Genomic DNA, 26,194 nt, shown 5'->3' with positions numbered 1-26,194 from the left:
TGAGGGTGAAAAGATATATGTACATATAGAGTAGAAAATAAATATTTTTGCTCTTTACTTCATAGTTGAGTCCTTACCTCGTATTCTCTCATTTTACTTGTGTGCCAAATAAATATAGTTAAATCAAATTGTAGTAGCCAATGTTTAGGAAAATTCTGTATTATGTTAAGAGATAAAGAAAAGCACAGTATAAAGAAAAGTCAAACAAATCATGCAGGGAAGTGGATCACAGTTGACTGCTCTGAGGTCTGAGAGGAATAAACACTTAGGCTTCCCAGGTCGTCACAGTCCCCGCGGGGTCTTCCACTCCGGCCAGTATTGCCCATACAAGTCCAACCTCTCTCCGCTGGGACGCTGAGCACCTTTCCGAAGGACTCCGGAAAACGGCACAGCTGCCTTCGGGTACCGGTTCCAGATGGCCTTCCTCTCCAGCTCTGACAGTAGTTAATGTGCTAAATGTCTTGATAGAGAAGGTCATATTTGGGAATATTCTTGGGATCAATTGGACTTTGGACAATAAGTTTTCCCCTCATTGCTCCTCGATAAATTACTTCAATCAAATCTATGAAGTCTTGTTTGGTTTTGAAACTTCCCACAAATTTAGTGTGATCTGGAGACCTAGATAGCATAGAAGAGAAACAACTTTGCTCAGAACGTTGAATATTTACTTGCTGAATATTTACTTGCTCAGAACGTTGAATATTTACTTGCCTTCAGGAGAAACAAAACGAACAGTAGCTCTTTCTGTAAGGCAGACTTTAGACGTAAGGCCCAACAATGACTTTTCCACTTGCAGTTACAGGGCCCATTTGATATACGACTAAAACCAGCGTTGTGGGCACGGGATAGCATGTAAGCTCTATCATATGAAAAGCTTCTGCTCAAAATGTATTTTAACCATTTCTCAACTCATTCTCAAGTAGAATTCCCTGAGTATTGATGTGGGCATAGTTTGTTTCACTGTTGTTGTGTTTGGCTAAGCACTGTGCAAAGCCCAAGTCATGATCTTTAAGTTCCGGTCACTTCTATTTCTGAGTAGTGGCGTTAATATTTTTCTTCCCTTCTTCCTTTTTTCTTTTTCACTATTTTGAACATCAAGTATGTTCATTGCAGAAATTTTTTAAGACAAAAAAAGTTGCCACATTTTGGTATATATCCCTCCAATCATATTGTGTCTCTATGTGCTTTTTCCCCCCTCACAGTAATGGGAATTATATCACACATTCTATTTTGCAATGTGATTTTTAAAAACTAACATGTTTCTTTCAAAGTTAACCATGATCTACAACATCAGAGTAAATTGGCATCTAGTAGACCTTTGTGGATATCTAAGTTCTAAATATTTTGCTTCCTAAACAATGATGAAATAAGTATCCATGGAGCCAACTTTGCCCACTTTCAGAATTACTTTCCTTCAAATAAATTCCTGGAAATGCAATTGCTGGATTAAAATTTTCACACGCTTGTAAGGTGTTTGGTATGTAATGTCATGAATCATCTTCTGAAAAGATTACAGCAAACTAATATTTCAATGAACCATAAATACCTTTAGAACACTTAAAACACATAATATTTTACACACTTTCAAACTGATAATGACAAAGCAGGTACACAGGTCTAGAGAAGAGGATATCTCAACCACATTAAGAAAAATAAAAAATTAGGGATATTTTCAAAATAAGTATTGAATACTGGAATGCTGATTGGGCTGAGTGGAAGGCATTACAGAAGACTTCATGTTACTTATACTTGACAGGCTTTGTTGAAGGATAACTTCAACAAAAGAATAACTTATTTCCTGGCAGAAGACAGGAAACTTGGCAAGAGAGGAGGAGCATGTCTTAGTTTGCTGAAAGGAGTACTTTTATAAATGCAAACTATCTCTCCCAAAAGTTTAAAATGACATATTTTGTTTTAAGTGAAATCCCTGGGGAACTTGGAAGAAAATGGTTCAATATTTTCTAGGCTGAAGGATGATTAGTGCTTCACCGCCTGTACTCTTCTTTCATACTTAAATAGGAAACTAAAATCTGTCAATCATGCCAGAATACTCATTTTGCACCACGTTGCACATAAAAACATTAGAGAGAGAATCTGTTGAAGAGACAGTATCAGTAAGAGGCTCACCTAGCCACCACTGCATGCAAATAGGTAAGATACTGGAATTGCTAAAAAGGAAACTTTTAGACGTTACAGCTTCATGTCAGCTTAACTTACCCATAATCCACTTTCATATGCTGCCCATTGAAGAAAAACACAGTAGATGGAATATAACTGATGTCAAAATAGTGTGTATAAACTGGAGTTTGGTCCACATCCACCAGGTATATAGCAGCCATTTTACTCAAGTCAGAAGAGGTCTTAGAAAGCTGCAAATGAGGAGAGAGATGTAGGTTGCAACATGAAACCAATGTTTGTTCTACAAGTTTCAGTAGAATATTCTGTTTGAAAAAACCCCCAGACCAAGAATCTAGCCTGTTTGAGTTCCACATTGGGCACAGTGTACCTTCATCATTCAGTCTGAGTCACTGTTGGCAGTTATCAGAGGGCCCTGGATAGATTATATGAATATATTCCTTCATTTTTGTTCTACTTTTGGTTGTAAAGTTTTTATGAACTTTTTATGGATTTATAAAATCCATGCTCACTTAAAGCAAAAACAGAGCAATTCATAAATATGTACTACAGACATCGAAATTACCCCAAACATTTTTCCTTACAATCTCCACATAAATGATAGTTATATCTATATATATATCTATATCTATCTATCTGTATCTATATCTATCTATCTATCTATCTATAAAAGCAAACACTTACAGGCCCTATTATGTGCTGTCCTAACTGCTTTCCACTTTTACCTCATTTAATCCTATAACATTCCTATGAGGTACGCAGTGTAACAGTCCCCGTTTCATAGGTGAGGAAACCGAGGCAGAGGGAGGTAATTTGCCCCTGGACACACAGCTAGCAGGCAGTCAGGTGTGGATTTGAACTGAGGCAGCTTGGCTTCAGAGTCTGTGCCCTTGACCTCTAGCGGTAGACCTTCCTCCTACAGCTGAGGTATAATCCTCTGGTCCTTACCCCACAGAGTAACACATCACATACTCCTATTTAATCGTGATAATGAGGATTCTTACACTCCATCCATATAGTGATGTCAGCAATAGAAGCAGCGGGGTAGGTCTCTCTCCATAATAAACATAACAGTGACACAACAGTGACATCAGCAATGGAATAGAGGTCTTAGTTCTGGAGGAAGTCTCTCTCTAAACAGACACAAAAATAAACCTACTGGGCCCCAAACTGCCCTTGCTATTCACCAGAGGGTGAAGACGGGCTGTGAAGTCAGAGGTCATCATCGGGCGCACACGGGAGCGGCACACTAGTAAAGCAGGTTTGCAGGAGAGAAAACAAAGTTCCAATCCCAGCTCTGCAACTTAGTGGTTCTGTGCCTGTGGGAAGTCGCCTGACCTCTCCGGCACTCATGTCTCCCCTTGGGAACAGCAGTCGTAATGAAACCAGTGTTGTGAGATAATGTTCACAGAAGCTTGTTCATAATATTTCTGCTCTTTCACTGTCTCTTTGGTGAAGTGGAGCTTGGACAGCTGCTTGTGGGGAAGAACATCGGCACAGATCCGGCACCATCACAGGTTTAGGGGTTCAGCTCTTAGTGAAAGCATACTCACACTGAACAGCTATATCCCAGACCCTGCCTACGTTCCCGCATGTACTTTGCAGATATTGAAGAATGTATAGATTAGGAAAAAAACCACAATTTATTTTAAATATTTACTTACAATATCATCTAGTTGCAGGCAGACAGGATCCTCGTCTCTCCCAAACCTGAGAACCAACACCTTCTCTGCAGTGCTCTTTATCGCCTGGTCGACTTCTTTTTTGCTAGTCAGCTTGGGCAACAGAAAGCTCATCTTGAAAAAATCCAATTAATCCCTCACTGTCAGTCCTGAAATAAAGTTGCAATGTTTAAAGGCAGATTAAGGGCATAAGTCCTCATTTTTTTTAAAAAATTAATTTTTAGAATAGGTAATATAGGCCCTCCAAAATGCACACACACTTTGAATAATTATAAAGGCAGTGTTTATTATAATACACTTCATTTTCAAAATTGAGCATCAGCTGTTACAGTGTAACACTATTACAGTGTTACATTTTTGGGGGATACACTGTATGCATGGCCCCCCCCCCTTCCCCCCCCCCCCCCTCGCCAAGGAACACAGTATCAAAACACAGAATCAAAAAAGTAAAAGGAACACAGCCAATGCACAATCTGGTGACAAATAAGTCTACCAGTTTAAAAAGCAACAATATAGAAAGATATAGTGTGAAAAGTCTCCCTCTCTCTGTTCCCCTCAACTGGCCTAGTCCCCGTGGCCCTATTGCTCCCCACGTGCAATGCATGGTCTGTGCTACTGGTAACAGTATGCACTTTCTTTTTGTTTTTTAATATATTTTATTGATTTTTTACAGAGAGGAAGGGAGAGGGATTGAGAGCTAGAAACACTGATGAGAGAGAAACATCAGTTGCTTCCTGCACACCTCCTACTGGGGATGTGCCTGCAACCAAGGTACATGCCCTTGACCGGAATCGAACCTTAGACCTTTCAGTCCGCAGGCTGATGCTCTATCCACTGAGCCAAACCGGCAGAATTTATCTCTTTATTTTGATTTTTTAGTTTTATCATTGTGTTATCAAAATGGTTGCTCTTCCATTGATTAGACTGTGTGTGTGTTCCTTTGTGTGCATTTAAGGACTATTTCTTGGTGTCCCCCAAATAACAAAGAATGGAACATTTTGGATTTCAAAATTGGGGGTATGTGACATGAGAGAGAAATCTCCACAGAGTGCTGGAAAGAACCAGCAAGAATTGGATTCATGGAAGCCCTGAGAACTGTCCATAGCTGGTAAGTTGAGATTCCTGCATTTCCTCTCGAAATGGACCGAGTCTCCGATTGCTTACTCTGTCCCTGCAGCTCAGTCTGCCTGCCTGATTTTCATTCCGCTGGACAAAGCCAGCTCTGTGCGCCGAAGAATAGGAGACAGATTCCACAGATGCTCCTCTGAGAGGGAGAAGATCTCACACCCAGAAGATGGAGCCACTGAAGCCGTGACATTCACAACTCCGTGTTTCCACTGCAAGAGAATTTCATTTCACCGTCACTGACAAGTAGAATTTAAAATATATATATATATATATATATATATATATATATTTTATTGATTTTTTACAGAGAGAAAGGGAGAGAGATAGAGAGCTAGAAACGTCAATGATGAGAGAGAAACAACAACCAGCTGCCTCTTGCACACCCCCTACTGGGGATGTGCCCACAACCAACGTACATGCCATTGACCGGAATCGAACCTGGGACCTTTTCAGTCCGCAGGCCGACGCTCTACGGCTGAGCCAAACTGGTTTCAACGACAAGTGGGATTTTTATCACAAGAATGCAATTGTTCATGTGTGTGTGTGTTTGTACAGGAGGCTGAATGTCATCAGTATGTGTTGTTACAATCACCCTTAATTTTCCCTTGGAATAATAGTTGCAGAGAGAACCCCAAACCATAAGCACTTTAACAAGCCTTCTTGCACTTCCTAAGCCAATTCCCAGCCTTATTAATCCACTTTGCCCCATTACACAGCTCACAAGTGGCCACCGAGTGTTATGGGGCAACAGAAGCCAGAGTGATAATGAGCATGAGAAGCATCTCTTAGAAGTGAGTGCCTTTGAGATTAATTAACAAAAAAGTTTTCTTCTCAGTGATCTCCTTAGAGAAATCTTCTAGGTTGATGTGAGTGGTAAGAAAAGTTACGCAGCCCTGGTCGGTGTGACTCAGTGAGTTGGAGCATCATCCCATACACATGGTCAGGGCATATACCTGGGTTGTGGGTTAGATCCCCACTGAGGGTGGAAGTGTCAGGCAACTAATCGATGTTTCTCTCTCTCTCAACAATTAATTTTTTAAAGTTATGTAAATTTGTTTCTTATCTGGAGCTTTCCAATGTCTACTTTGAGAAGCAAGGTGTTCATAGGAAAGCACATAGAAAGTGCATGTTGCCCTAAACAGTTTGGTTCAGTGGATAGAGCATCAGCCTGTAGACTGAAAGGTCCCAGGTTAGATTCCGGTCAAGGGCATGTATCTTGGTTGTGGGCACATCCCCAATAGGGGGTGTGCAGGAGGCAGCTGGTCGATGTTTCTCTCTCATCGATGTTTCTAACTCTTTATTCCTCTCCCTTCCTCTGAAAAAAATCAATAAAATATATTTTTTTAAAAAGAGATAAATTCTTACTTTCTTTTAGAATAAGAAAATAGAGATGAATGAGACCTTAAATTACTATAAAGAAATTTTTATATACGATGAAGCAACGAGACGCAGAGAGGCCAAACAGCATACACACAATAATATAAAACAATCAAGGTCAACGTGAGTACGAGGTACCAGCCAAGTGTAAAGAGGGCTGAATATAATATGGTAATGGGAGATAATCTGATTTTGAAGGGTGGACACACAATGCAATATATGATTATGTGTCATGGAAATGTACACTTGAAACCCATATAATCTCATTAACCAAGGTCAACCTCAATATAAATAAAAAGAAAAGATCAACAACCACAAACAATAATGGGTTGGTGTCTAATGTACATGCCCCTGACCGGAATCGAACCTGGGACCTTTCAGTCCGCAGGCTGACGCTCTACCACTGAGCCAAACCGGCTTCGGCCACAGTTCACTCTTGAAAAACACAGGTTCACGCCGCGGGCTCCAACCCGAGTAGCTCAAGGGTCACTAATTAACGTTTAGTGATGTCGGTGGTAGGGGAGGCGACACTTACTTTATCTGTACAAGTTTCCCCTGTCCAACTTCAGGACCGTCGGCGACCCGGTCTGTTTTCCCGGATGCGGACGGCTTCTTTCTTCCGCCGGAAGCTTTCAGGGACCCTAATGCAAAGCGACCGGGGACTGTTGCTTAGCAACCGTGGGCGGTCCACTGCAGGGGGACGGAAACGGAAGAGGAGAACGCGCAGGCGCAGTAGATGAACCAGCGTAGCCCAATAAACCGGTTATCCTAGTCCCCGCCCACTGGACAGGCTCTGACCGGAAGCCGTGAAGTCACTTCCGCCCTGACTAAACATGCCCGGCCTCTCTCGCGTTCCCTCCCACCCTCTCGGGCCAGAGGCGGGGCCTCGCCTCTCAGGCCGGTGTGGTTGGTCGCTGCGAGACTCGGAAGTGTCTGTGATCAGCGTCCCGGAGGAGGGCACTCTCATCGGGAGGGCCTGGTCGCGTTATGTCCCGGGCTTGGAGCCAGGAACCGGCATTTTCCGGGTCGCTCTCTATGGTCTCTCTGGACGGATAGAAGGGGCCGCACAAGGTATTATGGGACAATAATGGCGGCTTTCAAGGTGCTGGTGTTGGTTCTCTAAGGCGATCTGAGCGAGGGGTGGTGGCGCCGGCGCCCGGGAGTCAGGGACAGAACCTCCCGAGAGTCGGGCTTGGTGAGGTGAGTGTCCCCCTTCCTTCCGGACCTGCCCTCCGCCAATCATGGCGGCTCCAGGCGGCGGGAGTCTGTCCTTCGCTCAGGTCGGGCCCGAGCTTGGAAAGCGTGGTCCCTGTCACTCAGCTTGTCTTACCCTAGGGATGCGCGCGGGTCCTCCTGCCTGGCCGGGCTTTTCTCTTTGTTCTGCTCGAGCCGGGGCGGCCCCTGCGGCCAGGGATGCTTCCCGGGGTCACCCTTCCTTGGGCCTCCGCATTAGCCCACTCCCACACGGACGGACGTCTGAGCGCTTGTGTCTTCCTCTTCTCTGTCACATTGTATCTCTGCCACAATGTTAACCCCAAGAGGGCGGGGATTTTTGTCTGGTGTGTTCTCTGCTCTGTCCCTATTTCCCACAACAGCGGTTGGCTCAGGGAAGGTACTGAATGAATAATTGTTCAATGAGTAAATCCAGTTTCTTTTTTCCATTGTTTTTTTAACCCCCTCGTACCCCATATAGCCGCTTTGTCATTAATCCTCCTCCAGTATCCAGCCCCTTAACTCCTTATTCATCCCAGCAGCTAATTATGTTTTGCTGTCAGACACCTCGTCTAGTGCTGCTGGTATCTTCTCTTGCTGTCTCTCCAAATGGTTCACTCCCTGTTTTCCTTTAACCAGTTGAAATTCATTAATCCATTGATTCATCACACGTTTATTTTGCTAGACATTGAGTACAGCATCAGCAAGACAGACAAGTCAAGGCTCTTTCTCCTGCATAGAATGGCATTCTAGGGGTATATTTTCTAGTTTAGTCTACTTCTGAGCAGAGCTTGTACAGCTCTACCTTCTTGTTTAGATTTTCTCACGGGTATATCCAGATGTCATCAATATGCAGCCGTTCCTTCTCTCTTCTACCTGATGACATTTTTCTTTCCTTCTTTCCTTTTTCCTTCCTTTTTTCTTCCTTGCCTTCTTCCCTCCCTCCCTTCCTTTTCTTTCTTTGTTAATCCTCATCTGAGGATATTTTTTTCCCATTGATTTTCAGAATAGGGAAGGGTGGAAGGGTGGGAGAATGGAAGGTAGGAGGATGGAGGGAGGGAGGGAGGAAGAGAAACATTGATGTGAGACATATCGATTGGTTGTCTCCTGCACATGCCCTGACTGTGGTGAGACAACCTACAACCCAGATATGTGTCCTTGGCCCTTGACCCTTGATCAGGAATCAAATCCATGACCGATGCTCTAACCACTGAGAAAACTGGCCAGGGCCCTGATGACGTTTTTCAAAACGTAGCTTTTGTTTCTGTGTCCATATTATGTGTCTAGTCTGTTTGACTCTGTCCCTCTGTAGGGCTGTGCATGTTAGAACTGTGAAAACTATTGTTTGTTTCACTGACTTGTTGGAATGAGGGGAATTATCTAAGCCAAGCTCTCAGAACTGGTGTATGTTCACAAGTGATAGTGTATAATGGGAGGTAAAGAGGAATTTATTACAAGTGGAGTATCAGGAAATCTTATAGCCACCTAAATAAATACTCTTCAGAAACACCCATTTTCTAACATAGTGCTTCTCATCAGTGGTTTTGGTGGACATAGATTATTTTTATAAGTACCGCGCGCTAACCGATTGCGCTACTGGCATAGATTATTTTTAAACAGAGTTTGAGTTCTATATGCAACTGGTCCCCAAAAAAGCCAGTAAAGTATGGATCACATAGATGGTAGCCTTGTACCCCAATGTCTCTGCAGTCTCTGTGAGTTTAAAGGGAGGGAGAGGTAGAAGAACTCATGTAAAAAAATGGCAAGGGACCCAGTATAGCACAGCAAAGAATATAATGTAACAATCACATATACGTAACTGTTTACAGTTACAGAGAGCTTTTCCATGTTCTCTCTTGTTTGATTTTTCACAAGAAGTCCATGGATTAGAGCAAAAAAGTATTTCCTTGTTATAGATGTAGAAATTATGCCTAACCAAAGATTAAGTTATTTGCTTACACTCATAGAGGTTGAAAATAATCAGGAGCCTGGATTCCAACTGAGGTGTCTGACTTCATATCTAATTGAATTTTTGACTTCAAATCCCCGATCTTCCCTTTATGGGGATTTGAAAGTTTTTGACTTCAAATCCCCGATCTTCCCTTTATGGATGTCATCATGATCTAATAAGTGTGCCGTCATGAGGCCTGAGGATGCTGTCTTGGATCCTGGCATTTGGGGTGAATGTGTGTATATTATGTGTGTATAGGTGGGAGTAGGATGATCTTTTGAGATTGTCAGTGACCTGACGGAAGGAGGTACTTAAGAAATCCTGGTCTTAAATGTACCTATGACTACAGTTACCTTAGGATACAGCAGATCTAAGCCTTTCCCCCTCTCATGTCCTTTGCCAAATGGTTTGTTTCCTTCCAGGGAAATCCCAGAGCCTATCATGGAGGACACCAGTGAGGACACCTCCATCCACAGGTTGGAAGGCACTGATGGCGACTCTCAGGTTGGCGGTCTTATTTGCAAGACCAAAAGTGCAGCCAGTGAGCAGCATGTCTTTAAGGCCCCTGCTCCCCGCCCTTCCCTGCTGGGACTGGACTTGTTGGCTTCCCTGAAACGGAGGGAGCGAGAGGAGAAAGACGATGGGGAGGACAAGAAGAAATCCAAAGTGTCTTCCTACAAGGACTGGGAAGAGAGCAAGGACGACCAGAGGGATGGTGAGGAGGACGGCAGTGACCAGTCTGGTCGAGGTAGCCGGAAAGACAGGTAAAGGCCTTAGGATGGGTTGACCTCCATGGAAATGGAGGCCAGGAAATAATGCCCCACATTTCTCTCTCAGTTTCTTGGATTTATTTTATTTTTATAATAAATATGGAGGGCAGGCAGGAACTGGTATGCTCTTCAGATTTGTGGGGAACATTTAAAGGAGACCAGCGAGCACACGGTGTGGTGAGAAGTGCTTTGGGTTGTTGCCATGTGGAAGCCTGCAGTCCCACGGGGTTACGGAAAAGGACAGGTCACTCGTGGGGCACAGCCAGAGGTGGGCAAGGCTTTTCCTCCTTACGTGTGGCCCTCCCCGTTTCAGACACTATCGCTCCGCTCGGGTAGAGACTCCGTCCCATCCCGGCGGTGTGAGCGAAGAGTTTTGGGAACGTAGTCGGCAGAGAGAGCGGGAGCGCCGGGAACATGGTGTCTATGCCTCGTCCAAAGAAGAAAAGGATCGGAAGGAGAGATCACGGGATCGAGATGGTGACCGCAAGAGAGACAGAGGTAGACTGCCCAGCATGGCACCATAGCCCGTTAAGTATTTGAATGAACATGCCAGCATCTCTCCTGTTGCAGGAGTTTTTAGAATGCCCATTAAATAAAGGAGCCCTATTTGCATAATGTCGTTCTGATTGGTTCTGACCCTGTTGGGATTGGGAATAGCAGGCAGTTTAAGAACTGTTACTTGCAGCATAGCTGCTATGCTTGAATGTGTGGTCTTCCTTTTATTATGAAACTGGGTGGTAGTGAGTAGTACGTCTGAGAAACCAGAGTTGACAGTAGTGCTGATGATAGAGGAAGGACAGTGCTATGGAATAAAGTTAGACACAGTCCAGTGCTGGCTTTGCTTAGTATTGTTTAAGTTATACAGTTTATAGACTTGTAACTATTCAGCAGCTGCTCACTATACACTTGTAACTGTGAATTTTCTGAATTCTTACAGGGAAGTAACTGTTACTGTGAGTTTGAAACTTTCTAGCCAGTAACTATTTTTCCCCTTGAAAGAATGGGGGTATGTGAGTGCCGGAGCCCTTGGATGGTAGGAGAGCAGTGCAGGCTGTACCTGTGAGTGAGTGAGTGAGTGAGTGAGAAGGCCTGTCTTGTCCTGAGGGTGAAGACGGGTGGAAGTTGGGATGGGACACATGTTTTCTAAGCTCTGCCTGCGACTCTTGGCAGATGAGCGCGATAGAAGCAGGCACAGCAGCCGGTCAGAACGGGATGGCGGGTCAGAGCGCAGCCGGAGAAATGAACCCGAGAGCCCGAGGCACCGACCTAAAGGTAGACCGAGCCGCTGCTGGTGGCGGTTTGGGAGGGGTCAGGCGGATGAAGGGCAGGGTGAGCGGTTCCCCTCCTCCGTGGAACTGCTGCGGGCAGAGAGGGAATTCCCGATTCCATCATGAACTTCTAGGACTCTCTGGCTCTGAGTTGGGTGGGAAGGCCTTGGACCTCTCTGTGAAGTTGGGTGTGCTCCTTAAAGTGAGGGGCAGCTTACTGAATGGCCACTTTCCCAAGTGGCAGGAAAGAATAGGAGCTGGAGGAGAGCAGAAGAGGAGCCATTAAAATAATTACATTTGAAGGGTTATGTTTGCAGAGACAAATAGGAAATTCCTTGAAAAGTTACAAACACAGATGAAAACTGAACTGTTAAAATGCAGATATCTTTTTTTTTTTTTTTTTTTTTAAGTATTTTTATTTCAGAGAGGAAGGGAAAGGGGGAGGGAGAGAGAATCATTGATTGGCTGCCTTCTGCACACCCCCCACTGGGAATTGAGCCCTCAACCCGAGCTTGTGTCCTTGACCAGAATCGAACCCGGGACCCTTCAGCCCACAGGCTGATACTCTATCCACTGAGCCAAACCAGCCAGGGCAAAACGCAGATATCTTTAAAAACTGTCAGAACCATCTTATTCGTTACAAATAGGTACAAAGTTTATAAATAGTTAAATAAATTTGGGAAGTTGACTTTTAGTTAATAGTTCTAGAGCCATGTCCTGGTTAATTTATCTTTTTCCTATGGATGTGTCTCTTGTGCCCCAGACGCAGCTACCCCGTCAAGGTCTACCTGGGAGGAAGAGGACAGTGGCTATGGCTCCTCAAGGCGCTCCCAGTGGGAGTCGCCCTCCCCAACACCCTCCTATCGGGATTCTGAACGGAGCCACCGGCCGTCCAGCCGAGATCGGGATAGGTGATGTTCTGGGCAGAGCAGTCTAGTTTCCCTGGGTGGGTGGCGTGGGTGGATGGGATGAGGGCAAAGGGCTCTGGGCTGGGAGACCAGGTGTCATCTCAGGGATAGGACTCAGCCTAGTGACTGCTTAGTGATGCTGGTTTTACTGTTTCCCAGGTCTGTGAGGAGCAAGTACTCGGACGACACACCATTGCCAACCCCATCCTACAAGTACAATGAGTGGGCTGATGACAGAAGACACCTAGGGTCCACCCCGCGTCTGTCCAGGGGCCGACGTAAGGCTGTGTGGGAGTAGGCAGTAGGAGGCAGGGTCACTCCCCCTGGTCAGGCTGAGCAAAGCTGTGCCTCAGGAGCTGTGCACCTTGCAGATCTGTTGGTGGCCACTGGGGATAAGCTGGGGTTGTGTGGTCTCACCTGCTGCATGTTCTTTTTCAGCGAGACGTGAGGATGGAGAAGAAGGGATTTCATTTGACACAGAAGAGGAGCGGCAGCAGTGGGAGGATGACCAGAGGGTAAAAACTTTTTATCTTTGAGGGACTAAGTGAGGGATGGTGACCATCCATTGGGGAATGAGTGACAGGATGTGTCCGAGCACAGGGGCCACGAGTGACACTTTGGTGGAGTTGGACTTTGATCACATTCTCAGGGAAGCTGAGTCTTGTTCAGTCCCAAAGCTCTGGAATCTCTCTCTAGAGGCAGAGGCTCCCAATGAAACGTCTCACTTAAGGCAGAAACCACCCAACTTCTCTAGTTATGTGTTGGTGCCACCATGTGGTGAATCTGAGAAGTGCTGACATGATGAACTGCCGTAGGAAGTCTTACATATGTAGTCGGTCACTGCAGTCTCCCATAGAGGCTCATTTCAGAGTGGGGTGACCTGCACCTCTCACAGGGCTGGTCCCCCGCACCAGTGACTTCTTTCCAAACCTCTTCCCCTTCTGGCCATGTCTTGTGCATAAACGTGATCTGTTCCCTGTTCCCTGTGCTTTGTCTCCTCACTGCAGCAAGCCGACCGGGATTGGTACATGATGGATGAGGGATACGATGAGTTCCACAACCCCCTGGCCTACTCCTCCGAGGACTACGTGAGGAGGCGGGAGCAGCACCTGCATAAGCAGAAGCAGAAGCGCATCTCGGCTCAGCGGAGACAGATCAATGAGGTGATGCTGCTGCCTACAGCGGTGGGAGCAGGTTCAGCTGGAGTGGGGGCGTGTGGGAGCAGCAGCGGGTCATGGGCGGGTGATGGCGGCACAGCCAGCGTCCCCACAGCCGAAGTGCCAGGAGCAGCTGTGACTCTCGGAGGCGAGTGTGTGGAACTTTACAGTAGCTTGAAAAAACCCAAGTTAAAACTTCTCTCTCTGCAGTACTTCCTTGAGGGGTGCTGTTGATGGGAACGGGCAGGGTGGGGTTTGGCTCTGTGGTCTGTGCTCTTTGAGTCTCTGAATGGGGCTGGAGACAGCCACCATTTGTGTGTCCAGGTAGAGGTTCTGGCTGAGATAGAAAGTGCCGCTTCTTGGAGAAAGGCCTGCAGGTGACTTGGGATGAGCGACTCTTCTGCCTAAGGAGCTGCAGGGTAGAGGCCTGTGACATCGCTGCGGCCCCAGGGCCCCCTGTCAGGATGTCTTGCATGCACTTGCCTGGTGACCTTTCCGAACCACCTTTGGTTTCATTCTGAGGTGGCCTCCCACTGGGCTCTTACAGGATAACGAACGCTGGGAGACCAACCGCATGCTCACCAGTGGGGTGGTCCACCGGCTGGAGGTGGACGAGGACTTCGAAGAGGATAGCGCGGCCAAGGTGCATCTGATGGTGCACAACCTGGTGCCGCCCTTCCTGGACGGGCGCATCGTCTTCACCAAGCAGGTGAGGTTCCCCTGTGGCTGGAGGCAAGAAACCTCAGAGAGACCTCAGGAAGTGGAAGTGGAAGTGGAACGGAGGGAAGGAAGGAAAGGGCAAAATATGCCCCCATCACAATAGGGTAGCCACCCCTTTCATTTCCTGGGGCTGTTGGGAAATGGACCTTCTTGTTGAGATTGATGATCCGTGGGGATTTCTCTTTCTCTCAACTTCCTGCAGCCAGAGCCTGTGATTCCCGTCAAGGATGCCACTTCCGACCTGGCCATCATTGCTCGAAAAGGCAGTCAAACAGTGCGGAAGCACAGGGAGCAAAAGGAACGCAAGAAGGTTGGCTTCTTGTCTTCTGGGGCTGGGGACTAAATCTGCATATTCTTTCCTTTTTAAAATCTTATTAGAGCTTATAGGTAGTGTTCCCTTTGGGAGTTAAAGGGTTAAAGGACACTCACAGAGCAAGAACCAGTCCTTGGCGGAGGGCATTGCATCCCTCCCCCAGGACCTCTGCTGGGACAGCCAGTGGGCCGGGTGCTTTGGGAGCCTAAGGCTGCGGATGGAATATCTTGTGGGAACCGACCACCTGCTGCTGGAGGAAGCCTGTAGCGTGGGATTGGTCACCTGAACACAGTCGTATCACAGGATGGCACAGACTTACTCTTCGTGTCTTTTTCAGGCTCAACACAAACACTGGGAACTGGCTGGGACCAAACTGGGAGATATAATGGGTGTCAAAAAAGAGGAAGAACCAGATAAACCGCTAACAGAAGATGGTAAAGTGGACTACAGGTAGGAGTCTCGGTCAGCAGTGGGCTCTCCCCAAAGACAGGCCCTCCGGGGCCCTTGCGTTGTAACTGATAGGATTTGGGCGTGTGAATCTGAAAGTGATGTCACCTTGAGTCTTCTGGTCTCTTCCGGACCTTTCATCCCGGTCTTTCTTTTCTACCATCTTCAACTCTCCCCAGATGTTGTTATTATTGCTGCTACTACTGCAGGAGCCTCCTCTGTGCCAGGCAGCGTTAAAGGAACTTTAACTCAGTTACTTGCTCACTGAATTCCCACCACAATGCCACGGGATAGGTGCTGTCACCCCTATTCCATGTGAGGATAATGAGGCCCAGGGAGGTTAAGTAACTTGTTGGAGGTCACCCAGCTGATAAATGGTAGAAGGAGGCCCAGGCCCAGACAGTCCAGCTTAGGAGCCCACTCTTAGCCACTCGGCTAAAGTGCCTCTCGGGTGTTTGGTGGGAGAAAGTGGGCTGTGCCCCGTAGATTTCAGTTCAACATAAGGAAGAACTGTTTCTAACAGAGTTTCAGAAATAGAAAGGGTTGTCTTACCAGGTAGTGCCTGCCCTGTTCACGGAGGTATCCAAGGCAATGCTGGGTAAGTGCTTACTAGGATTCCCACATTGGGAGGGGAGCTGGACTCCCATGTCTCTTGTGAAGCTTGTCCTTTGAACACTCTGAAGCCCTATGGAACTGTCGTCTGAATTAATAATTCTCTGTACCCTGGTGAGACGTGTCCTAAATGAGATGTTGGTATTATTTTTTTTTAAATTGATTTGAGAGAGAGGAAGGGAGAAAGAGAGAAACATCGATCGGTTGCCTCCTGTACTCAACCTTTGTATGTACCCTGACCAGGGATTGAACATGAAACCTTTCAGTGTATGAGATGATACTCCAACTGAGCCACACCAGCCAGGGCAAGAAGTTGATACTATTGACCAGCTCTTGTTAGTTTCTAGAAAATTTAATCCCTTAAAGGTTGCTTGTTAGCTGATCAGGAGCCACTGGGAATTAGAAGTAGGAAGCTTTTCAGAGCGTGGTGTAGGTCTGACAAAGGAAAAGTCTTGGGAGGCGGTGGGGGAAGATTGTGTGGACTCACGTAGCATTGGGCTGGTGTCTTTGCTGTGGAGTCTTGGGAAAACTACATAGTGCTTTTGAGTTTTGGAATGTGTACATGTGTCAGATATTTGAGTTCTTTTAGGAGAAATGGGTAAATATTAGGTCGACTGTTCTCACAATTCTTTGAATGAAGCCTTACAGACTGTGCCATCTGGTCGAGAGGAGGTTGGAGGTATGACCTTGATCTTGCCTCTGCAGCCATGACTCCTCCTTTTAGCCCCTCAGGGGTTGTGCTGAACTTGCCCCAGGTGCTCTGTGTAAGGCAATGACTTGTCATTTCAGCTCCTCTTCTGGCTGAACTCATTTTTAGAGCAGAGGATTTGCCCACCTGCCAGTCTGTAACTCCTCTGAGCCCGAGGAGTTACAGACTGGCAGGTTTGACTGAGGCATTGGGTGTGTGGTGGATGATGATTCTCACACAGCAGCTCTGCTCCTTTAGGCTGGAGGAGGCGAGCGCATCTCAGAGCCCCTGGCTGCTCCATTGTCTTGAAGGTTTATTAGGTCTTGTTGAAGCAGTCCTCATTCTTGGGTGTAGGAAGAAAGGCAGAAACCTGATCAGGAAGGAAAAAGTGAGAAATCGTTCAGGGTGCTTAGGCTGCCGTGTGTTCTCAGGACAGAACAGAAGTTTGCGGATCACATGAAGAAAAAGAGCGAGGCCAGCAGTGAATTCGCCAAAAAGAAGTCAATTCTGGAGCAGAGGCAGTACCTGCCCATCTTCGCTGTGCAGCAGGAACTGCTCACTATTATCCGGTAACGGCCCAGGGCCTGGGAATCCCAGCCCTGAAATCGGTGTCTCCTTTGGCTCCTGTGTTTTCTTGGTAGTTCTTTTCCTTTGGGGCATTACGTCTGATGGAGAAGGGAAAGCAAGCAAGATGGCATTGTTCTGCTGTTGTTCGCTTGTTTAACCTCACCATCTTTTAGACCTTTCAGGGGGTATCTGTTTTCCCAGGGAAATCCTCCTCTCTAGGCAGGCATGCACCTTGGCCAGCCAGAAGCAGGACAGGAGGTGGCAGCATCTTTTTGGAGGCGTGGATGTGGTCCCCCCCTCCGGCTGATTTGCCCTTGGCCTTCTCTCCCTCGTAGAGATAACAGCATTGTGATTGTGGTTGGGGAGACGGGCAGTGGTAAGACCACTCAGCTGACGCAGTACTTGCATGAAGACGGTTACACGGACTACGGGATGATTGGATGCACCCAGCCCCGGCGTGTGGCGGCCATGTCGGTGGCCAAGAGAGTTAGTGAAGAGATGGGCGGAAACCTTGGTGAGGAGGTGAGTGGGCGAGGGCTGAGCTGTAGACATTACCCAGTAGTTCCTGTCTATTTGGAGCTGATCTGCTATGGCCTGGACCCAGCACGGGGTGTGACAATGGTGAGCTGTCCCAGAGCTTCTGAGCACTCTCTCTCTGACCTCCAGGTGGGCTATGCCATCCGCTTTGAAGATTGCACTTCAGAAAACACCTTGATCAAATACATGACCGACGGGATCCTGCTCCGAGAGTCCCTCCGGGAAGCAGACCTGGATCACTACAGTGCCATCATCATGGATGAGGCGCACGAGCGCTCCCTCAACACGGATGTGCTCTTCGGGTTGCTCCGGGAGGTGAGGGCTGCGGGGTTGCATCCACGGGCTTTGACCAGCACACTGTCAGCAGGTAGCTTCGGTGGGCCGGGGTTGAGCCTGGGGAAGTGGGGGGTGTCTCAGGCCAGAATGTCCCAAGGCCTTCGGTTGGTGCATTCAGACCTGCTGTTGGAGTTTATTCTGTCCTTGCTCAGCCGAGTGGCTCATGTTCTCATGGCTGCGGCTCCATGGGTTCGGTCTTTAGGATTGCTATGTATCTATGTGCCAGTTCATCAGCTTCGGCTCTGTTTCATTTGGGAATAATATTCATTGATGAGACTGGAGGATGGAAGCCAAGGGTCCCAGACCTCTGGGGAAGCCTCTGCCTGACTCTTCTCTTAGGTGGTGGCTCGGCGCTCAGACCTGAAGCTCATTGTCACATCAGCCACTATGGATGCGGAGAAGTTTGCTTCCTTTTTTGGGAATGTTCCCATCTTCCACATCCCTGGCCGTACCTTCCCTGTTGACATCCTCTTCAGCAAGGTACTGAGACTTCCTTGTTTTGAACTTACCCTGGGCTCTGATGAGAAGTTGGAGGGCGCAGGATAGGATACTGAGTTGGGAAAGGTGTTGTGGGTACCGTGAGGCGAGAGGGGCAGCCTGCAGCTCCAGGGCTCAGAGCCAAAGGACTGTGCTTTGGGTATGTTTTGTTTTATTGTTCCTTTGGAGCGGAAGTGTGGGGCCCTGGGGTTAGCCAAGCTCATCTGCAGGTGTGGCAACCCTGAAAGTCTGCCGTCTCTAGCCCTAGACTAGTGCCTGGGCCACTGGTTCCCAGAGAGGTGCCTGGCCTGCATTTCCCTCGACACTTTGCTCTGACGCTGTCCCTGGCTGGTGTTGCAGACCCCGCAGGAGGATTACGTGGAGGCCGCAGTGAAGCAGTCCTTGCAGGTGCACCTGTCAGGGGCCCCTGGGGACATCCTCATCTTCATGCCTGGCCAGGAGGACATAGAGGTGCGTGCCTTGTCGGGACCGTGATGGGCGGGCGTATCCTGTGTGTGCGCCTTCAGTGTCTCATGGTTGCTGTGACCTCAGGTGACCTCAGACCAGATTGTGGAACATCTGGAAGAACTGGAGAATGCGCCCGCCTTGGCCGTGCTGCCCATCTACTCCCAACTGCCTTCCGACCTCCAGGCCAAAATCTTCCAGAAGGTGCGGCAGCAAGAACGTCTGTCTGTCCTGGGCCCTCACCTTTGGGTCCTCCTGAGTTCTCACAAAGCAGGGCAGGAGAGAGCAGGAGTTACTTTTCTGGCAGGGGTGGGACAGGATGCTTCCTTGGGTTCAGGGGGTCTTTGCTACCTGAAGGTCTACAGCTTTCCCTCCCTGTACCTCCTTGCCCGGCTCTAGGCTCCCGATGGTGTTCGGAAGTGTATCGTTGCCACCAACATTGCTGAGACATCTTTGACTGTCGACGGCATCATGTTTGTTATTGATTCGGGTTATTGCAAATTAAAGGTAAGAGAAGACACAGGCGCCGGGGCCCAGTGCCCTCACCAAAGCCTGGTCGGGTGGGAAGCAGGCTCTGGGTCCTCCGCTCTCCAGGGAGGGATTCACATGGAGTGGTGTTGGTTTAAGAGACTGACATTTATTGAGTTCTGAACATGCTTTGTGCTTGATCCTTTGATCCTGCCTGTGTGCTGAGACACTGCTGTGCAGTGTGTAACAACCAGGGATGTCTTTGTCTCAAGGCTGCCTCCCTTTTCCTTTCCTCCCTCATTCTGACCTTAATCAGCTCCTTGCTGCTCCTCCTAGGTCTTCAACCCCAGGATTGGCATGGATGCTCTGCAGATCTACCCCATCAGCCAGGCCAACGCCAACCAGAGGTCGGGGCGAGCTGGCAGGACGGGCCCAGGTCAGTGTTTCAGGTAGGAACCCTGTGCCAGCCTGCTTTCCGGGGCGGCGCTGGGATTGCTGCGTGTGGGGCCAGGGCTGGGGTGGCGGGATCCGACTGCGATCCGGCAGAGGTTGGGGACCGAGGTGGGGCTGCCACTTGTTGGTCCTCTCATCATTCGCTGCTGAGTGGAAGAAGTAGCTTTCCAGGCAGCTCTGAGGTCTAAGCAGTTTTGGGTTTCGGGCAGACCTATGTTGAATGTGCTTGCAGTAGACGACCAATAATTACAACATGTTTTCCCTTAGAGGATAAATCTGAGCAAATTATACACATCATTGGTTCTTTTTTTTTTACATCTCCAACTATTCTTTTTTTGGTCCTAATTTTCAGAAATAATGTATTCACTATAGAAATTTGGAAAATACAGAAAAGTATGAAGAAAATAAAACCCAGTGAAAACTCTAGTTCTAGGCTCTTTGGTTCCAGAAATGAAACAAGCATATGGGACCCTCTAGCAGAAGAGTAAGCTGGCAAGACTGAGTTTTGAATAGGCGGAAATTCACAATTCAGAGAGGAAGTGGGGCGGGGCGGGGAGGAAGTGAGAATTCTCCTACCGGAGGCCGCCTCTGTCCTGGCTGTCCGGGGTGCGCATACAGTGGAACTGAGGGAGCGGCACTACAGCGTAGGCAGCCAGGTGGCTGGAGGGCTCTGCCCGGTGTGCTGGTAGGTGCAGTGGCACTCGGTCTTCTCCTTGGCAGGCTCTACACCCAGAGCGCCTACAAGAATGAGCTCCTGACCACCACGGTGCCCGAGATCCAGAGGACCAACCTGGCCAACGTGGTGTTGCTGCTCAAGTCCCTAGGGGTGCAGGACCTGTTGCAGTTCCACTTCATGGACCCGCCCCCGGAGGACAACATGCTCAACTCCATGTATCAGCTCTGGATCCTTGGAGCCCTGGACAACACAGGTGCTGTGGCCCCGGGAGCCGGGCAAGGCCTCCTGCGTGGTGGTGCCTGGTTCTTTGCCCTACACCTGACTGTGTTCATTGAACGTCTGGATTTGCTCCTCTCCCCTAGGTGGTCTGACCTCAACTGGGCGGCTGATGGTGGAGTTCCCGCTGGACCCAGCCCTGTCCAAGATGCTCATTGTGTCCTGTGACATGGGCTGCAGCTCCGAGATCCTGCTCATTGTCTCCATGCTCTCCGTCCCAGCCATCTTCTACAGGCCCAAGGTGCGGAGATAGCGGCCGGCTCTCCTTTCTTCCCAGAAGCCTCAGGGGAGTTATGGGCTCGAGAAGGATTAGAGAGGGCAGTAGTTTCTCTCTCTCTCTTATTAAAATGGAATGGAGCTCTGGCTGGGTGGCTCAGTTAGTTGGAGCATCATTCCATACACCAAAAGGTGTGGTTTTGATTCCTTGTCAGGGCACATACCTAGGTTGTGGGTTTGATACCTGGTCCAGGCATAAACAGGAGGCAGCCTATCGATATCTCTCTCTCTCTCTCTCTCTCTCTCTCTCTCTCTCTCTCTCTCTCTCTCTCTCTTCTCAAATCAATAATACCCTTGGATGAGCATAAAAAATAGTGAAAAAATGGAATTCAGGGATAGGAGTCATGGTTTCTAAATAATGATTTTGCTGTTTTCAGTTAAGCAGGTTGGGGTCAAGGTGAGGGGAAAGGATTGAAAATTTGCAAGAGCATTTTTTGTATCCTAGAATAGTTGTACCTAAACTCTCACCATAAGGATGAATCTGTTTTGTGAACTACCTAATCTTCCTCATACTGTTAGAGCACTCTATGGATGTGTGCGAAGTGGTGTGTGTGTGTGGGTAGGACCTGGACTCCCCTTTGCTCAGAGGTCCCCTTTTCCTTCCTAGGGCCGAGAGGAGGAGAGCGATCAAATCCGGGAGAAGTTTGCTGTCCCTGAGAGTGACCATCTGACCTACCTGAATGTTTACCTTCAGTGGAAGAACAATAATTACTCTACCATCTGGTGTAACGATCATTTTATCCACGCCAAGGCCATGCGGAAGGTGCGGCGCTGACCCAGATAGGCGGGATGCTGGATGGAGGGGTGGAAGGCTTGGGAAGGGGGCTTCCTCCGTGCCTACCTGTGTCCTGCTCTAGGTCCGGGAGGTGCGGGCTCAGCTCAAGGACATCATGGTGCAGCAGAGGATGAGTCTGGCCTCCTGTGGCACCGACTGGGACATCGTCAGGAAGTGCATCTGTGCTGCCTATTTCCACCAGGCAGCCAAGCTCAAGGTGAGCCTGTTGGAGCTTGGCCCCTTTCTGGCCTGATATTTGTTCCTGGGAAAGTGCTTCTCTTCTCACTGTGCAATCCTGCAGATGCGGGCCTCCCCACAAGCCTGTGTGGAGGTCTTATTAAAGGGACAGGTTAGCTGCCCAAATGAGCAACGCCTTCCTGACGTGGCCATCTGCTGTGTCTCTTCCTAGGGAATCGGGGAGTACGTGAATATCCGGACGGGGATGCCCTGCCACTTGCACCCCACCAGCTCCCTCTTTGGGATGGGCTACACTCCAGACTACATAGTGTATCACGAGCTGGTCATGACCACCAAGGTGAGTTTTCCGAGGCGGCTTGCATGACATAGGCCCACCTGGCTAGGCCGGGCCCCTTCACTGCCTCCTGGGATGAGCTTTGACCTTGGGAGGCTTGAGATCACATGCCTTGCTTTGAGGGGAGTTGAGGATGGTTTTTAGGTGACGGTTTGGGGAAACTTGCACAGAGTTAACCTCTTAGTTACAGTGGTCTTAGCTGTGCCTGCAGGAATGTTTCCTGCTTACTGCCTGGGACAAGCAACCCCTGTGTTGTCATTAGAATGGTTTTTTGAGGGTCTGAGCCTTTTCTTTTGGATACTAGGCAGCTTTTTCTTAAGCATGGAGACATTTTGGTGGGAGAAGGGATTAACATTCACTTGCCTATGTCAGCCTCAGAGGGCTGGGGGTCAGGGCCCTTCCCACAGAGCTCCTAATTGTGGAGCCACCCTGGGAGGGGCAGCCCGAAGCCTCGGCCCTCTGTGATCACCACTCTGTGGCCTGCCTGCAGGAGTACATGCAGTGCGTGACTGCTGTGGACGGAGAGTGGCTGGCGGAGCTGGGCCCCATGTTCTACAGTGTGAAACAGGCCGGGAAGACTCGGCAGGTAAGGTTCCTGTGCTCCCATGAAGGTTCTGTTTGCCTCTGGCATCCATTTCCCCTCAGCCTGGTACTGAAGACACATCACCGTCTGATCCCCCCTCTTTACTGTTTCCCGGAAGATTTTAACGCATATCTCAGACAACATGTTTTTTCACCCATAAATACCTAAACTTTGTAACTTCCATGCCAGTACCACTCAACAGCATTAATCATCTAAGTCTTAAGTGTCACCTAAGTCTCTAGTCCTTATTCAGATTTACTCTTTTATCTCAAAGATTGTTTTATAATTAATTTGCTTGAATTAGGACCCAAACATTGAAACTTGTTATCATATGTATTAAGTCTTTTATTCTAGAGAAGGCTCTGTCCCCACCTTTTTGATGGTATTGATTTATTGGAGAAACCAGACCATTAATCTTGTAGAATGTTCCATGTTCTGTATTGGGCTGATTAGTTCTTTAAGGTGTTGGATGAGTGCCTCTATGCCATGTACTTTCTGTGAACTAGTAATTAATCTAAAGCCTTGATTAGACTCAGGGTCAGCTGCTCAGCGAGGATGCACAAATGCACGTGGCACTTGGTTGGTCCTGTCAGCCTGGTGCTGCCACTTACAATGCTGCTGAGCTCGCCTGAAGGTTCCACCTGCCCCTCCATTCTAACTCCTGACTCTTACTCCATCTCCGCACCGTCTTAGTGTTATCGATGGCCACCACCTCGATCCATTACTTAGGGTTGCAGAATGCTGTGGGGCTTTTGGTTTTCCCTTCTCAAGTGTGGTCCTGCCCACTCTGGGCCTGCACTTATCTTCCTTATGTCTGAGTGTTTCAGCCAGAGGTAATGTCTTCCCTGTTTCCTATGCTTCCTGGCATAGTCATGAACGTCCTAAGGAAAGATAAGTACTTACTGAACGGAGTGCTGAGGCATGACTGAATAGGGTTAGGATTGCATCATCCAGTGTCTATCCCGAATCAATGAGAGAAGCAGGCTCTGGCCTTGGTGCTGAGGGAGGCAGCCACGGAGCCCCGCCTCTGAGAGCTGTGTGGTCCACACGGCACCTGGCTTGCAGCAGGGAGAAGGGACAGACAAGTCTTTCTTACCTGTTGATCCCAGTGATTCCCAGTGCCTCTCCCTTCTCTAGGAGAACCGCCGGCGGGCCAAAGAGGAAGCCTCGGCCATGGAGGAGGAGATGGCGCTGGCTGAGGAGCAGCTGCGAGCCCGGCGGCAGGAGCAGGAGAAACGCAGCCCCCTGGGCAGTGTCAAGTGAGCTTTGACTTGGGACCCTGGCTGGGAGGGAGTCCCCTGGAAGTCTTAGGGACCAGCAGGATGGACCGACTAGGTCCTGATACAGGGTCACAATTTAAGAAAAGTTGAATGTGTAGAGGACAGAAGTTGGTAGTGGTCATGTGTGGAGACATGGAGTTCCTGACATAGGGTGGTGCTGGTCAGCATCCCCGATCTTTGTTTGTCGTGTTATTTTGGGGCCAGAAGGGTTGGAGCAGCAGGGTAGGTGTCAGCTTTGCCGACAAGCTGGGTTTGGAAAACACTGGTGAGGGAGCAGCGCCTGGGACTGCATCTGTGCTGGTGCTGGTGTTAAGTCTGCCTTCACAGGAAGGGCACAGTATTTTACAAGATTACCCTCACTTCAGACACCAGCTGCAAGCTGGGGATACCAGAGTCACCCTTCACCTTATCACAGATTTGGGGATCCCCACAGACTCCCTCAGACATGCTAATTTGCTGGAATAACACAGAATTCAGCAAAGTTTTATTATAGCAAAAGGATACCAGTTGGAACCAGCTAAAGGGAGACATGCATAGCATGAGGCCTGGAAAGTTCCCAGTGTAAAACTTTCACCATTGCCCTCAGGGCTGCTTTAGCCTCCCGGCACATCGGTGTGTGACAGGACACACCAAGTACTGCCAATATGGAATTCCGGGCCCAGTTTCTCAGGGGTTCATACATAGGCACAGATGGAATCAGCAGCCAAGTGGTTGCTTCAGCCTCAGCCCCGCTTCCCTCCCCAGAGGCTGGGCTCAAAGCACAGCCCTCTCATGACATGGTTGGCTTTTCTGGCCTGGTGGCCCCCAGTCTTAAATCATCTTATTGGCATCAAATACTAGATGTGGTCCGAGCCACCCCCAAGGCCCACCCTCCCTGCCAAAAATCACAGAGACACTCCAATTCATAGGAAACCCCAGGGCTCTAGAGATTACCCCCAGGAATGGGGACAAAGCCAGCCGAGTCTAAGACACAGCTGGAGTGGTAGTCTGGTGAGTGGATAGAAGGCTACCTCCTCTGCTCACCTAGGGGATGTGAAAGGAGTTATTAAGTAATCTGTCTTACAACATTCCTTAGTGGGGTTCGAACGAGGTGGTCTGTTCTGCTCCCACTCACAAATGGGGAAGGCAGGGGGAGTGGCAGTGTGCCAGGGAGAAGACCTCAGCCCGAGGCCTGCTCACACACCAGTTAGAAACAGCCAGGCCTCAGGCTCCCCGCCCGGCTGTGTATCCCGGTTGGAGTGAGCGGCAGTGTGACTCCTGACCCCTCTCTGTGCTCCAGGGCCACAAAGATCTACACTCCGGGTCGGAAAGAGCAAGGGGAGCCCATGACGCCTCGCCGCACGCCAGCCCGCTTCGGGCTCTGAGCCGAGGCTGTCCCTGCAGGGGATGGAGCCAGGGACTGAGTGGCCGGAGCACCCGGGCCTGCTGACAACACCCTTTCATCTGTGTGCTTTCATCTGTGCATGATGGCCCCGAGGGGAGCTCCTGCCAAGGGCGAGGCTCTGCCAGGGCGGAAGGAGCGCCTCCGTGCAGCTCTGGGCCACAGAGCAGCGAGGAGCTGCGAGAGGTGGCTGGACCCGTCGTGTCCAAATAAACTGTCCCCAGGACGCTTGGTGTATAAATGACTTGGCCACTGACTATGTTTTTTAAAATTCTTGTGTAAAGCCGCAAAACAGACCTAGAGGGAATTGTAATTTGGTTATAATTCAGGATTTGGAAATAAATTTATTCTTTGTAAAATGTTACTGCATTTCTGACTGTTCCGATTTCCCTTGCCACCTTAAATCACATGATAAAGAGGACATGGGCAGGACCCCAACCTGACTGGACTTGAATGGATCCTGCTAGAACCTTAACTCTTCTTGTTTCTCTTCTTCAGACAAGGCTTCTCAGAGGAGGGGTTGGGAGAGTGGGACACAGCTGACAGGGAGCGTGGCCTGGGCCACCAGCACCCAGCTCTGCGAGCGCCAAGCTGGTCTAAGGCTGGAGGGTGGCGGGGAGTGAAGGTCAGTGGCTGCTCATCCTCTGCCCCTCCTTAAGGAGTGTGTGTGTATTTCGGGGGAGGGCGGGGAGGAGGGGACGGACGGTTGGCCAATGCGTAAAGGTTGTGTATGGATGGAAAAT

At 48.8% G+C, this 26,194-nt stretch overlaps 2 protein-coding genes across 5 annotated transcripts; one reads left to right on the top strand and one right to left on the bottom strand.

The window, feature by feature from the left end:
* Positions 1 to 138: 138 nt before the first annotated feature.
* On the bottom strand, positions 139 to 7,837 carry TXNL4B (thioredoxin like 4B). Of its 3 annotated transcripts, XM_084906674.1 has the most exons (5): positions 7,654 to 7,837; positions 6,859 to 7,013; positions 3,801 to 3,967; positions 2,218 to 2,369; positions 139 to 618 (listed from the first exon to the last, which is right to left on the bottom strand). In XM_084906674.1, exons 3-5 carry the CDS (start codon positions 3,930 to 3,932, stop codon positions 453 to 455), a joined length of 450 nt encoding a protein of 149 aa, XP_084762800.1. In that variant the 5' UTR covers positions 3,933 to 3,967; positions 6,859 to 7,013; positions 7,654 to 7,837; the 3' UTR covers positions 139 to 452. The 3 variants fall into 3 exon arrangements, with proteins under 3 accessions (XP_084762800.1, XP_084762801.1, XP_084762802.1); XM_084906675.1 differs by lacking the exons at positions 6,859 to 7,013; positions 7,654 to 7,837 and adding an exon at positions 4,983 to 5,177; XM_084906676.1 differs by lacking the exons at positions 6,859 to 7,013; positions 7,654 to 7,837 and adding an exon at positions 3,324 to 3,496 and having other exon boundaries at positions 3,801 to 3,903.
* DHX38 (DEAH-box helicase 38) lies at positions 7,248 to 25,812 on the top strand. 2 transcript variants are annotated; one of them, XM_084906671.1, is made up of 27 exons: positions 7,248 to 7,394; positions 9,909 to 10,250; positions 10,570 to 10,754; positions 11,427 to 11,528; positions 12,288 to 12,435; positions 12,592 to 12,710; positions 12,871 to 12,947; positions 13,440 to 13,595; positions 14,137 to 14,298; positions 14,512 to 14,619; positions 14,960 to 15,072; positions 16,801 to 16,938; positions 17,272 to 17,458; positions 17,603 to 17,788; positions 18,149 to 18,289; positions 18,647 to 18,757; positions 18,839 to 18,955; positions 19,151 to 19,258; positions 19,556 to 19,668; positions 20,393 to 20,601; positions 20,711 to 20,865; positions 21,508 to 21,663; positions 21,758 to 21,892; positions 22,085 to 22,210; positions 22,698 to 22,793; positions 23,928 to 24,049; positions 25,350 to 25,812. In XM_084906671.1, the coding sequence occupies exons 2-27, from the start codon at positions 9,928 to 9,930 to the stop codon at positions 25,432 to 25,434; spliced, it is 3,678 nt and encodes a 1,225-aa protein (XP_084762797.1). In that variant the 5' UTR covers positions 7,248 to 7,394; positions 9,909 to 9,927; the 3' UTR covers positions 25,435 to 25,812. The 2 variants fall into 2 exon arrangements, with proteins under 2 accessions (XP_084762797.1, XP_084762796.1); XM_084906670.1 differs by having other exon boundaries at positions 7,374 to 7,523.
* Positions 25,813 to 26,194: the final 382 nt, after the last annotated feature.

This window comes from Pipistrellus hanaki (genome assembly GCF_964339955.1).
Source record: "Pipistrellus hanaki genome assembly, chromosome: 15".
Lineage (NCBI taxonomy): Eukaryota > Metazoa > Chordata > Mammalia > Chiroptera > Vespertilionidae > Pipistrellus > Pipistrellus hanaki.
This window is presented reverse-complemented; position numbering and strand designations above follow the sequence as displayed.